Raw genomic sequence first — 13,303 nt, 5'->3', positions numbered from 1 at the left:
TGAATACACGTTTAATGCTAAATTGGCTAGAGGCTTGACATCCTAGCTCATTTCTGTTCCATTCCTATTTTGCTTGAAGATTAGCAAAATACCAAAATGAATTCATCGGTAGTTTAGTTTGTAGGGTCAAGTGATCTGGTGTTCTTTTTTTGGGTGGGATAACTATGGCACGCTTGCTGTTATGCTGAGACTCATCTCATGACCAATTTGTACCTCAGATGCCGAACTTTCAATCTGATGCCTTTTAATGTACGGTATCACGAATTAAGGCTGTTGGTATCTGTTTCTGATTAGAGCTGTTGGTATCTGTTTCTGGTTGTTGCATCAGCTCGCACCGGTACTTGTCAAGAACTCAGGATAGCATCATAGTTAAGTGCTTGCTGAATGCTGATATAATATCAACAGAAAATGGTACATTGCCGGCTCCATATGAACAAACACAAATCCGAAATTACATGGCCATTTTAGCCCATTTGTTATCTCCCATCTAGCCTATCTTGGCGAGAACATCGCCGAGCACATCTTTGGTTGCTGCGTAGTATTTCTCGGCCTCTAGGGTGCTCTTGATCTTCGCGGCATGGTCAAGCTGCCAAAACGGGAAGAGAAGCTGCCGTGTTATTTCCACAGTTCTTGTCAAAAATTGAATTGCTCCCAGATAGATCAGTGATCAATGGGGTTTAGCTTACACCGTCGATGATGCTGAAGAGCTTGCCGGTGAGCTCCTTGAGGATCTTCTCCTCCTCCTTGGGCTTGGATGCGATGACGGTCTTGAGGTCATAGCGCAGGTAGGAGGCCCGGAGGCGGAGGTCGTTCTGGACGTACGGCCACGCCTTCTTGTCGATGAGCGGCTTGAGGTTGATGATGTCCTGCGCCGACGTCTTCACCCTCGCCGCCGCCAAAGCCGGTGGCTGCGGCTGCAGGTAGAACCGCTCCGACAAGGGGAGGTCGAAGTCCCTCGCCTGGTCAGAGTTTTCAGTCCCGGCTGTGCGCCATAGCAGTGGACACGTCAGATGAAATCTTTTGGGGGCAAACATGTGGTTGTCGATCGTGGAGGAAATTTAAATGTTTTTATGCTGAAAATTAAACCCTAAGCCTTACAGAACAGCTCCAAACGATTCTGAACTCGCGATCAAGATTCGAGAGATGTATATATAAATAAATAAAAGGGTTTGGTGGAAAGCATCTACGTATATAATAGTATCAAAGAAAGAAGAAAGCTATATGAGGCGCGGGCAGGCAGGCACTCACGGAATCCACCGGAGGGCGGCGGCGGGGCTCCGATCCTGATGGGATTGACAGGCGCGGCGTGCACCGCCTGCGACAAGGCGCCGCCGACGATGCCGGTGGCCACCAACCCGAGCACGGCGCGGCGGCCCGCCTGCGCCGCGGCCTCGCCCTCGGCGGACGCCCTGACGACGACGGCCGCCCTGGCCCTGCTGGCGGCGCGCCTGCTGGGCAGGACGCCCTGCGAGAGGCCGGTCATCGACGCCATGGCTTGTGCCATCTCAGCTCTCCGAGCTTTTTCTCTGCGTGAGTGCGCTTCGTCAGTCGAGCAGTCTCGTGCCCGAGTGGCGGCGTGCCAAAAGGTTATATGTCGCTCGCAGTTGCGGGCGCCACCTTATCTGGCTGGATAAGTTGATGGCCACTGTGTGAGCGTCATGTGGCCGCGTGAATCACTTGCGGCCTCCATTCAGGATTGCGCCACTGCCAATGGGTCGCCGACACGTGTCAGCCAGTGCTCGTGACCACTCTCTGCATGCCCGTGGGTTGCTCGGTAGCAGCAGACAGCAGTCAATAACACAATGAATGACAATAAAAATAACACAGTCACAAAAGAAGACAATAAAAATAACACAAGGGACGTTTTCGCATATTTGGACAAAAAATTTGCAACTCAAGTGCCTTAGTGTAAAACCTGCCAATAGTTTAGAGCATGTTTAGAACCGAAACATACCCGTTTCCTTTTTTTTTGACGGGTCAGCACGGAGGCCCCTACTTATATTTTTGTATATATATAAAAGAAAGTATGTACAGAAAGAATGTACAAAAAGCACATGTTACAGGGCCCAAAGAGCCAAAAGGAAAAAAGAAAGACCAAAGCTATGTAAAATTCTCCCTCCACAGAGCTCCTCTCAACTTTTGCTTGGCCTTGATACAAACCAGGCCCTGTTCTTCTTCGAAGTTTGCTTTCCAAGACCTGCATGTTTGTGGTACTGTTGTCGAATAAAGCTCCATTTCTGATGGTCCAGATCACCCAATAGGGAGTGATCATTATTTCAATAAAGATGCAACTGCCAAAAGCTATTCTTGCTGCTATCAACATATCCCGTGGTTTGAGAGTAAGGTCCCCATGAATTGATGCAGAACTCCAACAATCACTACTGAAGGGACATTAAAAAAACAAATAGAGACATTTTCCTCAGTCCCTCTCTTGCATAGCACACAACTGTAGGAGGACCAGAGCTACAGCCTGTTCGTTTGGCTGTGGCTTGTTGTAAACGATCGTAAATTTCTAGCCGAAACAATATTTTTCTCTCACACAAACCACCCAGCAGTACTTTTTCACGATCCAGCAACGATATGAACCGGCCAACCGAACAGGCTGCTAGTTGAAAAGGGGGAGGAGGCTTCTAAAGATCTCTGAAGCTGAGAGTATGCTTTCTTTGTGTTATAAGTGTTTGATCCCCAGATGTAGGACCCCTCATCTTCAATCTCCACATCCCAGTGTCTTTCTTGCACCAAGGACTGGAGTTCAACCGGTTTCCTTCACAGGAAAAAAAAGGAAACCCCCATGCTCCCAAAGGATATACTCCCTTCGTCCAGAAAATACAATTCTCACTTTTTTTGATGAGTTAAACGACTTAAAGTCTAACCAAAATTATATTAAAATTACTAATATTTATGATACAAGATAAGTACCATTAAATCAATTATGAAATACACTTTCGGAGTAAAATAGAGACATAAATATTAATACATGGACAGAGGGAGTAGTATGTAACGTTTAGAGAAAAATAAATCAGTTCAAAAATAAAGCAAACATCATATTAAAAAAATGAATGGAGTATAATATATTTTTACATTAGAGCTGAATGTCAAGCCACAGCCTAAGCTAGATCACTAGTTGCTACTCCCTCCGTTTCAAATTATAAATGATCTTGTTATTTTTAGATGTATAAAGATATGTATCTAAATATAGCGTATATCTAGGTGCAAAACAAAATTATATTATATTAAAAAAATCAAAATGATTTACAATTTGGGACAAAGAAAATATATTATAAATAGAGATTCGGGCTTAGTCTTGCCAAAGCTCAAAGCATATGATTGATCACCTCCAAGCCTATGCAATGGGCGACTATGTAGTTTGCTACAACTTTAGAAGCGTCCCCACTTGATATGAACTAGTGAATGCCGCGCGCCTTCGCGCGCACCGGTAAGAGAATAAGTTCAGGTTTTTCAACATAGAGTTCTCATGCCGTATATGATTTACTGCTGTACATATTTGCGGCCGATGTAATAAGCTGGAACCTGCAAGATGCTTCTATTACATGCAAAAGTTGTGGTAAAGCCCATACGTTAGATAGTTACATTCTAAAAAGATGGGAATGTCTTAACTGTATAATTCTAGGCTGCATATGTTAGGCACCGATATGTGTAGTGGTACTGGTGTGCACATGAGCACGCATATTATATATAATAAGCATCAGGTAGCAGCTGTGCAGATGCTGATGCCGATCTTGTTATCTGGCAGTACCTTGTTGTTCTATTCGAAGCATCAGGGGCCGGTGGATGAATCTGTGTATGCATCTAGATGTGTAAGTTATACGTGGTATTTAAAGTATATGATAAAGTTGGCAAATGGTGAGGGACAATCGGTGTACCTGATTCTTGGTAGCGGCATATATAAAATGGATGTGCATACAGAGCAGCAAGTAAATTCATCTGGAAAATAATTTCCTAAAACACTTCTTTATTAAAATCAGAATAGTGATTTAGGAATTCTTATGGAAAATAAATTCCCAAAAGCCATGGAACATTCCCAGGAATTGTGTAAAATTTGACCACACACTTACAGTAAAATCTCTACTAAAAGGTTGAAGGCCATGTGTGTCAAAATCATTTTATCGTAAACAATTTTCTTAGTGATCAACTTGGCATCATATTTGGCTATCATGTTTGTATGTTTTGTGTGTAGAGAGCTAAGCGACAAATTTTTGCATCATTGCATTGATCGTGTAACCTGAAGGTCCCCAATGGCCTGGATACGTACCTCCTACCAATTTGGAAATTTATCAAAGAGATATTCTATTAGTATCCGGCACTACATGATCAGAAACATACCTAGTTAGCACGGTGTAGGTGCAGCGGTAAGCAGTCTCAATCTTTTAGGTCACCCGTAGGAAAACAAGGCACAAACTTGTCCAGCACCCAAGGCACACACAACCTGGCACTCACTGATAATTGCCTTTGCCAACAAGATCTTACTGCAAGCAGGAGGACCATAGTACATAACTCCTTTGGATGGAGACATGCCAAACTTGTCGAACTTGTCCGGATGCTCCACAGGATAGTGAACAGTCTGCATCAGTTTTGATAGAAATTAGCAAATTGTGGAACACAAGCAATAGTACAATACCAAGAGCAGAAGGTCAATTAGCATCTAAATACCTCCTGGAGCTCCCTCTTGACACTCTCCAGCCAAGCAATATCCTCCCAAGAGAACTTGGACAACCTAAATCATGCAGGTTGGCAGACCAACGCTGCACCGCCACTGTGCCACCACTGACGATGTCATCGAAGGTATTGCCAATGATAAAGACATTAAAAATTGCAGATGTATTAGGCAATTGCAGGCTATAGCAGATATACAAGAAGGTGGGCAAGAGAGAGAGTATTTTCACCAAGATAAAAGTACTAAAGCAGTTCAATCATGACTATGTAAAAATAAAATGGTGCCAACTGAAATCTATTTCCAATGATGAAGACATTAAAAATTGTAGATGTATTAGGCAATTACAGGGCTATAGTAGATATACAAGAAGGTGGGCAGTAGAGAGAGTATTTTCACCAAGATAAAAATACTAAAGCAGTTCAATCATGATTATGTAAAAATAAAATTTTCAAAGCAAGTAAAAAATGCCTAGATCACAGTACAAGGCATGTTACCTCTGTAATCCAATCTCACACAGGGTTTATTCATAGAACATCAAAATTGGAGAACTCAAACAAAATTGAAGAGTTGTACCGACTGTGTACATGAAAACTAAATTTTCTGAAATTAGCAATTTGCACACTATGCACAGTAAAAATTCGTATCACAAATGAGGCAAGAAGCAAGTTACGAACCTATAAATGAAGCCGAATTTTTTATATTTTAGCCCTTTTTTTTGAAAGTTTCTCACAAATAGACCCCTGGCAGAAAGAATTCAGAAAATAGACCCTTAGCTCGGCGCCATTGGTGCTGGCGCCGAGCTAACACGTCTCGACGCCGAGCTCCTGGGCACGGTAGATGACATGGTTGTGAGCTCGGCGCCAGAGTGACTGGCGCCGAGATCCCTACCATTTAACCCCGCCCAACCTTCCTGCCCGAGCGTTCTTCCTCTTCTTTCTCCTCCCTCTTGGGTTTTCTCTCTCCCCACTTCACCCTACCTCACGAATCGGCATATTGGATCTTGGAAACTTTGATTTGATCCATAGATCTTCGAGAGCAAGGTATCCTCGCTCCCTTCCTAGTTTTTTTCGCATCGATTCGGTATGTATTAGTCGGATTTTGAACGTAATAATCGTCATCACTTAGGGTTTCATTGTATCCATCAATATATGTATTATACAACCGTAGGATGATGCCAAGGCATGAAAAAGCTAACAAATCTAGGCGTATGTAGTTATGTTATGGGTTCATTATTGTGCATCAAATGGGAAACCCTAGGTTTATGGTTTAATGTTAACTGCTTTGGGTTCTTAGAACGAAATTGGTTGTATTGTAGTTATGGTTCTCATTGACATTTATTTGTGATGTTTTGATTTATGTTTGTTAAATTACATCCGTTTTGTTAGATGCAAGAAATGTTTTGGGAGGAGTTTTGGCGAAAATGGGGTCGTCCTCGAGAATTATACCCCGACGCGTCTAGCAAAGATGCCCCCGCCCCTCCTGACCTCCTTATCTCTAACTGTGACTGTGGTTTCCCGGCCCATGTTTTTCAATCGAAACATCTGGACACAGCGGCGCGTTGCTTCTACACATGCAGTCATTTTAATGTAAGAAATTATTTCCACTATCCCTTTTCTTTATTTGTGTAAGTATGCTTCTAATATTTTGTTGGAATCTCATTGTGTAGGACCATGAGAGGTGCTTTTTCTTTTAGTGGATCGACGGTGCAGACAAGTTTGATTCTAGGTACCTCCTTTTCGATGATTGGTTTAGAGGGAGACATCTATATGAGCACTTCAAGTGGTGGGTTCCACCCTCCTAACCCTCCGTCAATTATGGCTAAGGAGAAGCACCTAGCCGCAGTTAGACGACTCAAGGAACCTCCTCTGTGCAATTGTGGAGATCGAGCTGTGATAAACCCTGAGAATACGTTAGAGTTTATGTGTCCAAACAAGCATGAAGTAAGTGCAAAGTGTATGTGTTGAAATGTTGAGCTATATGTGTTCATATACTAATATCTACTTATTTAGGTGTTTTCAATGGCGAAGTGTCGTTTCAAGGAGTGGTTGTATGGTCCTAAGAACCAATGGCCGAAAGAACCGCGAAAGGTTATGGAAAAGAAGAAAGAAAGGGTAATTTACAAAGCACCTCCTGTCATGTGCGAATGTGGTGTTAAATCCAACTATGGCCTAGTCCCTTCGGAACTTGGAATAGGTCATTATTGCGGCCATATGGTTGAGTATGATGAGGTTGGTTATTTTTATGGCAAACATGAAATCGTATTTTGTTTCTTTTGCTAAGACATACATGATAGAATTTGCCGTTTGAACAGAGCACTAGGAAATACAGGTGAAAATGTTATGATAGTCAAGCTAAGTTCTTGGATGAACTGAAGAAGAGGCAAGTAATTGCACGGAAGAGGGGATATGCACCTGACTACGTCAACCTATTCGTTAAACATCATAAAGAAAAGATGCGTGAGTTTGCTAGACAGCACGGTATAAATAGGTCGAGGATCGACCCACCTACTAAACCCACAGTTGTCTTCGGCCAAGGAAGACTACAATAAGTATGTCGTGCAAGTTATATACAAGAGGAACATATTGAAGAAATAAATAGTAATAGCAATTACCCATGCTCACAGGCATTTGAAGAAACGACGACCTCCATCTATTCCCTCGGTGAACATCTGCATTAGGTAGTCGTCACCATGCATGCATTTTGGCCACTCTTCTTTCCTTTCATTGTATGCTCTCAGTGGTGCCTCTTTGGTGAAATCACTTTTGCTCTCAACTGGAAACCTCTCATAAAGAGCTTCCTCAAAGAAATCAGGACCAAGAGTACCCTCCCACCTAATGGTAGTTCCCTTCCTTGCATGGTGGGGATAGAGTGGAGTTGTGTTTCCTTGCATGCTAGTACTATGTCAGTGATGTGATAAATCGATGTTGTCCTTGTATCTGAAAAGTATATTTTTATTATCTGAAATGCATAGATTCGTTCACTGTTGCTTGGTAACCCTAGATTCATCTATAAAGCGTATGTACGGTACGTTTAGATTATACACGTTCTAATAAATTTATAGTTAATCTATGTACTATATTTGTGCCTTTGTAGCAGTGTAGTATGATTAATGTTTTATAGAAAAAATTTGCAAGAGTTTTCCTTGTTTTAGGAGCATCCACAGTTACAAACAGAGACATCATTATATATTCCAAACATTTAATCATCCAAGGAGCAAAATGCAACCACAACGAACATCACAATCAACATAATATGTCATGCACAGTTCAAATAGTCCACAATATCCATACAGTCCCAAATAGTTACAGAAAAATAAATACAAAATTCATAATAGTGCATACTAACAGCTAAGACGAGGATGGCGGTGGAGGGCCGCTGGCCACAGCACGGGTGGCCAGCCACGGGCAATGGCGTGACACGCGGGGGGGGGGGGGGGGGGGGGGGGGGGGGGGGGGGGCGGTGCCGCCGCGTGGCCACGTGGCGTGGCGCGGGCAAGGGCGGCCGGTGGACGCAAGGGCGCGGGCGGTGGCGGCGACGGAGCTCGGCTTTGCTAGGGCGAGAGAGGGAGAGGAAGAGAGGCGCGGGGCTCATAGGTATTAAAGGCTCGGCGCTAGTCACACTGGCGCCGAGCTCGGTGCCAAGATCTACTGTGGCAAGCTCGGTGCCAGAGTGACTAGCACCGAACTCACTGCCATGTCATCTACCATGCCTAGGAGCTCGGCGCCAGAGACGCTAGCGTCGAGACGTGTTAGCTCGGTGCCAGCACCAATGGCGCCGAGCTAAAGGTTCATTTTCTAAATTCTTTCCGCCAGGGGTCCATTTGTGAGAAACTTTCAAAAAAGGGCTAAAATGTAAAAAATTCAGTAAATGAAGCACCTTGTGATTCTTACTCCTCACTCAGTTTTCTCCAGGCCATCAAATGGATTGTGTAGCTATATGGAGAAGTGGAACCACATATAGTTCTGTGCGAGAAAACATCACCAGCCCACCACACATAGCAACAGTTCTGAAACCTACTTTGAAAATAGCTGCAAGAAAAGAACAAATGAACCTGTCCATGAGCTAGTAATTAACTGAATGGTGCAAGAGAGACATGAAAAGGCATTAGCAGGGTGAAAATCCCAATGAAGCCCACTGCAGACTGCATAATACCAGGCTGTAATAAGTTAAAAAGAGAACAATAATTTAAATTTGTGTAGCCAATCCAGAGATAAAAACAATTTCAATCCAAAGATAAAATAGAGAAGAAGTATCCAGTTGAGGTCGCCATTCGTAGGGATAATGAGCATTTGTATCAGTGAACAATATATATAGGCCTCATTCGGCTGGTAGAATTTTGGTTGAAACTGACTAAAAAATACTATTCTGGTTGAATTGTTGTGAGAGACAAATACTATTTCAGTTGAAAAAAGAAGTCGAACAAGCCGAATCTGGGGTAAGCCGAACAGGGCCATAAAGGAAGACTCTATTTTTTTTCTTATTTGAGACAGTAATGGTAGACAGATGGAATACATCATGTCCAAGAGCACCCCAAAAGCGATCTTATAATTTTCGTGTTGGGGCACATTAATTTTGAGGCTAATCTCTCTTGTGGTAATTTGTCCACAGCAATCCCCTTATCTCTGAATCAACAAAGGAAAAAACAACTTAAGAAAATAATAGATAAACAATGGACAATGAAAGGTAGGGAGATGAGGAAATATTGGCTCCTAACCTTTTGTTTGTCTTCCCCAAACTCACTAATCGGTAGTGTTATGCATGTTGTCATGTGTAGCTGAAGTTGTTACCAACAATAAAAAGGAAGATTAGCCAAAAAATCTAATAAGATATTTAATAAAAGTTAGAGGATACTTTAGACATTTAGCTACAAACATAAATGAAGAGAGTAGAATACATGAGCATCGGGATAGGCTAAAAAGACACAATGCATGGTGTGTAATTTATTTAGCCTAAGATATTTTAGACCTTTAACTGCCACCGTAAAATGAAGGAAACATTATATATAGGTGTGTACATAAGTTAAGAGGCACCATAGAACCAGGATACAGTGGTAGAGTGGTTTGATGTAGTTGCTCTAATAGATATTTAGCTAGCAGCATGAATAAAGAGAGTAGGAAATATGAGCAGCAGCAGCAACAACAACAACAAAGCATTTAAGTCCCAAACAAGTTGGGTAGGCTAGAATTGAAACCCAGCAGAAGCAATTAAGGTTCAGGCACGTGAATAGCTGTCTTCCAAGCACTCCTATCTAAGGCTAACTTTTTGGGTATATTCCAACCTTTCAAGTCTCCTTTTATTGCCTCTACCCAAATCAACTTCGGTCTTTCTCTGCCTCTCTTCACGTTGCTATCATGGCTTAGGATTCCACTACGCACCTGTGCCTAGGATAAATTAAAAAGAAACAAGGCACCACGTGTCATGTAGTTAGCCTAAGATATTGTAGACTTTTAACTGCCACCGGAAAAGAACAAAACATTATATATAGGAGTACACAATACTGATTTTTTTATTGATATGGCAATACATGGATGTTGTCCCCAAAAAAATGAGAAACTAAAACCGTCGACTATCAATTTTGTCCCAAATCTCAAAAAACATGAATATAAGACCATAGACCAAAAGGGCATGGGACTCATGGAGCATAACAGAGCACATCATATTTGAGCTAAGCGGAAAATATTTTTTTCCAACGAGCCTCGACTATCAATTTTACCCCAAATTTCAAAGAACATGAATATAAGACCATAGAGCAAAAGGCCATGAGGCTCGTAGAGCATACCAGAGCATCATATTTGAGCTAAGAGAAAAATAATTTCTTCCAACTATATAGGACCTGCACAGAAAGTAGTAAATAAGCATCACAGGTTGAGCATATGAATGAATCTATGAAATCTTTCAACATGCACGGTAAAATTGCAGGGAAACTCCTCATACCTAAAGGTGGGTAACCCTAGAACGAACTCTTCATACGAGCTGGGCCAAAATTCTAACCCTAGAACAGGCAACAGTGAAGGCAAAGAATCCGATGAAGACAAAACAACTATGAAAGAACACATGAGTGTGGGGGGAGGGAGCGGTGGAGGCGCCGGCGCGTCGCCTCGGGGCCGGCCACATGTAGCGCGGGGAGCCGGCCGCGCCGCCCGCTGGCGCATCGGGAGGGAAGAGGAGAGAGAGGAAGTGGAGGGAGAAACGGAGGGAGAGGCAGGCGAGGGAGGGGGGAGGGAGGCGGAGGCGGGTGAGCGCCGCCGTCGCGCCCTGCACGCGCCTGGCGCCGTCGTCGCTGTCCGCGTCGGGAGGAAGAACGAGAGCGAGCGAAGAAAGAGAGAGAGGAGGGGGCGAGAAGAAGAATCGGGAAGCAGAAGTGGGAGCTTGAGGGAGCCTGAACCGTTGATCTCCGAATCGGACGACTGAGGCATTTGGAGGTGACGTGGATAGCCTGAGAGGCAACCAAAGCAAACTGCTTTGATATATTAGAATTAGAATTATAGAGTTGACACCAAGGTTTGGTATTTCAGCCCAAATTTTGTGATTTTCGGTAATATCGGTGACATCTGATAAATGTATACTCCCCAATTCTCTTTTCTTAGGTGTAAAGCTAATTTTGCAGATACCAAGGAATCTCGGAGAGCGAGGCAGAGAATTAACGAGAGCAAGGTAGAGGAGCAATCCAGCATTGAGCAGCGATATCTTTGTGCATGGTATCCAACTCAGTCCACCGTCGTATTAATCTCAATCTATGTGTATTCAGGTGTAAGTTAGTTTAATTTTTATACCAATCTACCCAAACACATATGTATTGAGCTAATTGCAAGCATATTCATACAAGCCCTTATTGATTTTGTTACTCTAAGTCTGCATGCTGAGTTTTCATATACAACAGCAGTTCATTTCGTTGAAAAAACAAGCCGAAATACTGTTCCGGCTGATTTGTTGTGAGAGAAAAATACTGTTTCGATTGAAAAAAAAACAAGATGAGAAATACGGATTATAGGAGAAGCCAACAGGGCCGACGCAACGAAGATTGATGGATGGGTATATATGGCGTCAATAAAACACGTTCCAGCGAGAAAAAATATTGTTTTACGCGACTCGTCAAAATGGCCGTAGGCATACAAATTAGGCATCAGATGTCAATTGTAATCGACCTTTTGTGAAGCATGTGCCAAAATAGTTCTAGCAAAAGAATAGTACGAGTACTTGAGAAACGACACACGGGTGGAGCCGTTGGATGATTTGCTGATGCTCCCCTTTGGACCGTTCGATCGGAATATACACTGGGCCCGGGAGTGGCGCCTGAGCCTGACGAACAATCCTCTGCCTTCTCGCAGTGGCGGGTTGCGGCGGCAGCGCCGCCTCCGATGCTCGGCTCGAGTCCTGAGCGCCGCGTACAGTGGCGGGCGCGGACCGCGGAGCTCGACGGGCGAAGGGCGAAGGACGAAGGCGCAGGCGAGCTCGCGAGTCGCTACCGATACCGAGCCCACGCCGTCACGCAGGTTAGTCGGCCGCGCTGGTCCCAGGCTCAAAACCACACCCTCGTTGAGATCACGCAGTTCGACCCCGAATCATGAGTTGCGAGTAGTTCCATCAATCAATTAAATCGAAGTCGAGGCCCGTGCGTGCCCGCACTAGCCACTGTGGCCTGCTAGCGCTTAGCTGAAGCGGTAGCGTTAACCTTCAGTCACAGCATACCACGCACAGTATTGCGTATTGTTTGTAACGCTCAAGTTGCTATATGAGAGCTTCAGTATCAAAAGCAATAGGATATCTGGCACGGATATGTGTGAGCCACAATATGTAAGGATTTTTATTTTCTCCATGTTGTACTTCTGTGATTTGCTGAACTTGGGTGGGATCAGCCATATAACATGTTCTGAGACCCATTTTCTGCTCTAGCTAGAGCAGTCAGCTAATTAACTGACTGAAACTGAAATAGTAGCGTTCCTCCCTGGCACTCTTTCTTCCATTTGGTTAAATACCTACAAGGATGATTCATGTAGCCTAAATTGGTTGCCCTATCAGTAATCAAATAGCATGTATCATGTATGGCCCTAGCGAGCTCACCGATCTGGATGAAAACAGGTTGTTATTGTTGCTCTGCTACTTTGTTTCTCTCCTCACTCCAAAGACAACACCTGTACGTACTTCTCTTGACGAATCTGCAGACAAATCTTGTAGCATTTTCTAGGAGAACGGGCCTGGTAGTATTTTTTTCAACAAATAATGTCAGGTCATCTGGCTTTTATTTAAGGCTTTGTGTGTCTAAGTTTGAGCACTGGATTGGCAGGGTGTTCAATGCCCCCTCCACTAACCAAGTGGTCGATCCGTCAATCCTCTGGTTCGGTCCTTTTTTTTTTACTTCAAGTTCGAGCACCGGTTGCATGATTCCACAATACATAGTACACGTTTTCTGCAAATTTGAGACATCTTTGGCTTTGGTGTTGAGGTGAAGCAAACTAATCTTTTCAGTTACATGAAAGGTCTGTATTCTTTCCAATGTAGATATTGCATTCTGGATTGTTGTTTCTTTGTGTACATAAAACTGACACATAGGAAATAGATGGTCCAAATAATCTACAACCTTGGTGCTCTCGTAGCTTCGCAGCACATTTTATTCTTTCATGATAACAT

At 43.4% G+C, this 13,303-nt stretch overlaps 1 protein-coding gene across 1 annotated transcript; it reads right to left on the bottom strand.

The window, feature by feature from the left end:
• Positions 1-358: 358 nt before the first annotated feature.
• LOC136542424 (oxygen-evolving enhancer protein 3-1, chloroplastic) lies at positions 359-1,569 on the bottom strand. The gene is made up of 3 exons (XM_066534848.1): positions 1,249-1,569; positions 687-982; positions 359-586 (listed from the first exon to the last, which is right to left on the bottom strand). Exons 1-3 carry the CDS (start codon positions 1,502-1,504, stop codon positions 488-490), a joined length of 651 nt encoding a protein of 216 aa, XP_066390945.1. The 5' UTR covers positions 1,505-1,569; the 3' UTR covers positions 359-487.
• Between the last annotated feature and the right edge of the window lie 11,734 nt (positions 1,570-13,303).

Source organism: Miscanthus floridulus, chromosome 3 (genome assembly GCF_019320115.1).
Source record: "Miscanthus floridulus cultivar M001 chromosome 3, ASM1932011v1, whole genome shotgun sequence".
Classification (NCBI taxonomy): Eukaryota; Viridiplantae; Streptophyta; class Magnoliopsida; order Poales; family Poaceae; genus Miscanthus; species Miscanthus floridulus.
Note: the sequence above shows the minus strand (reverse complement) of the source record. Positions and strands in the feature narration are given on the sequence as shown.

What these genes read in the sequence shown, in the direction of transcription:
- LOC136542424 (XM_066534848.1), bottom strand. Translation starts at nt 1,504, where the DNA reads ATGGCACAAGCCATGGCGTCGATGACCGGCCTCTCGCAGGGCGTCCTG. An exon ending in GCCGCCCTCCGGTGGATTCC is followed by an intron (nt 983 to 1,248) that starts GTGAGTGCCTGC and finishes TATGGCGCACAG; the next exon opens with CCGGGACTGAAAACTCTGAC. An exon ending in TCTTCAGCATCATCGACGGT is followed by an intron (nt 587 to 686) that starts GTAAGCTAAACC and finishes CCGTTTTGGCAG; the next exon opens with CTTGACCATGCCGCGAAGAT.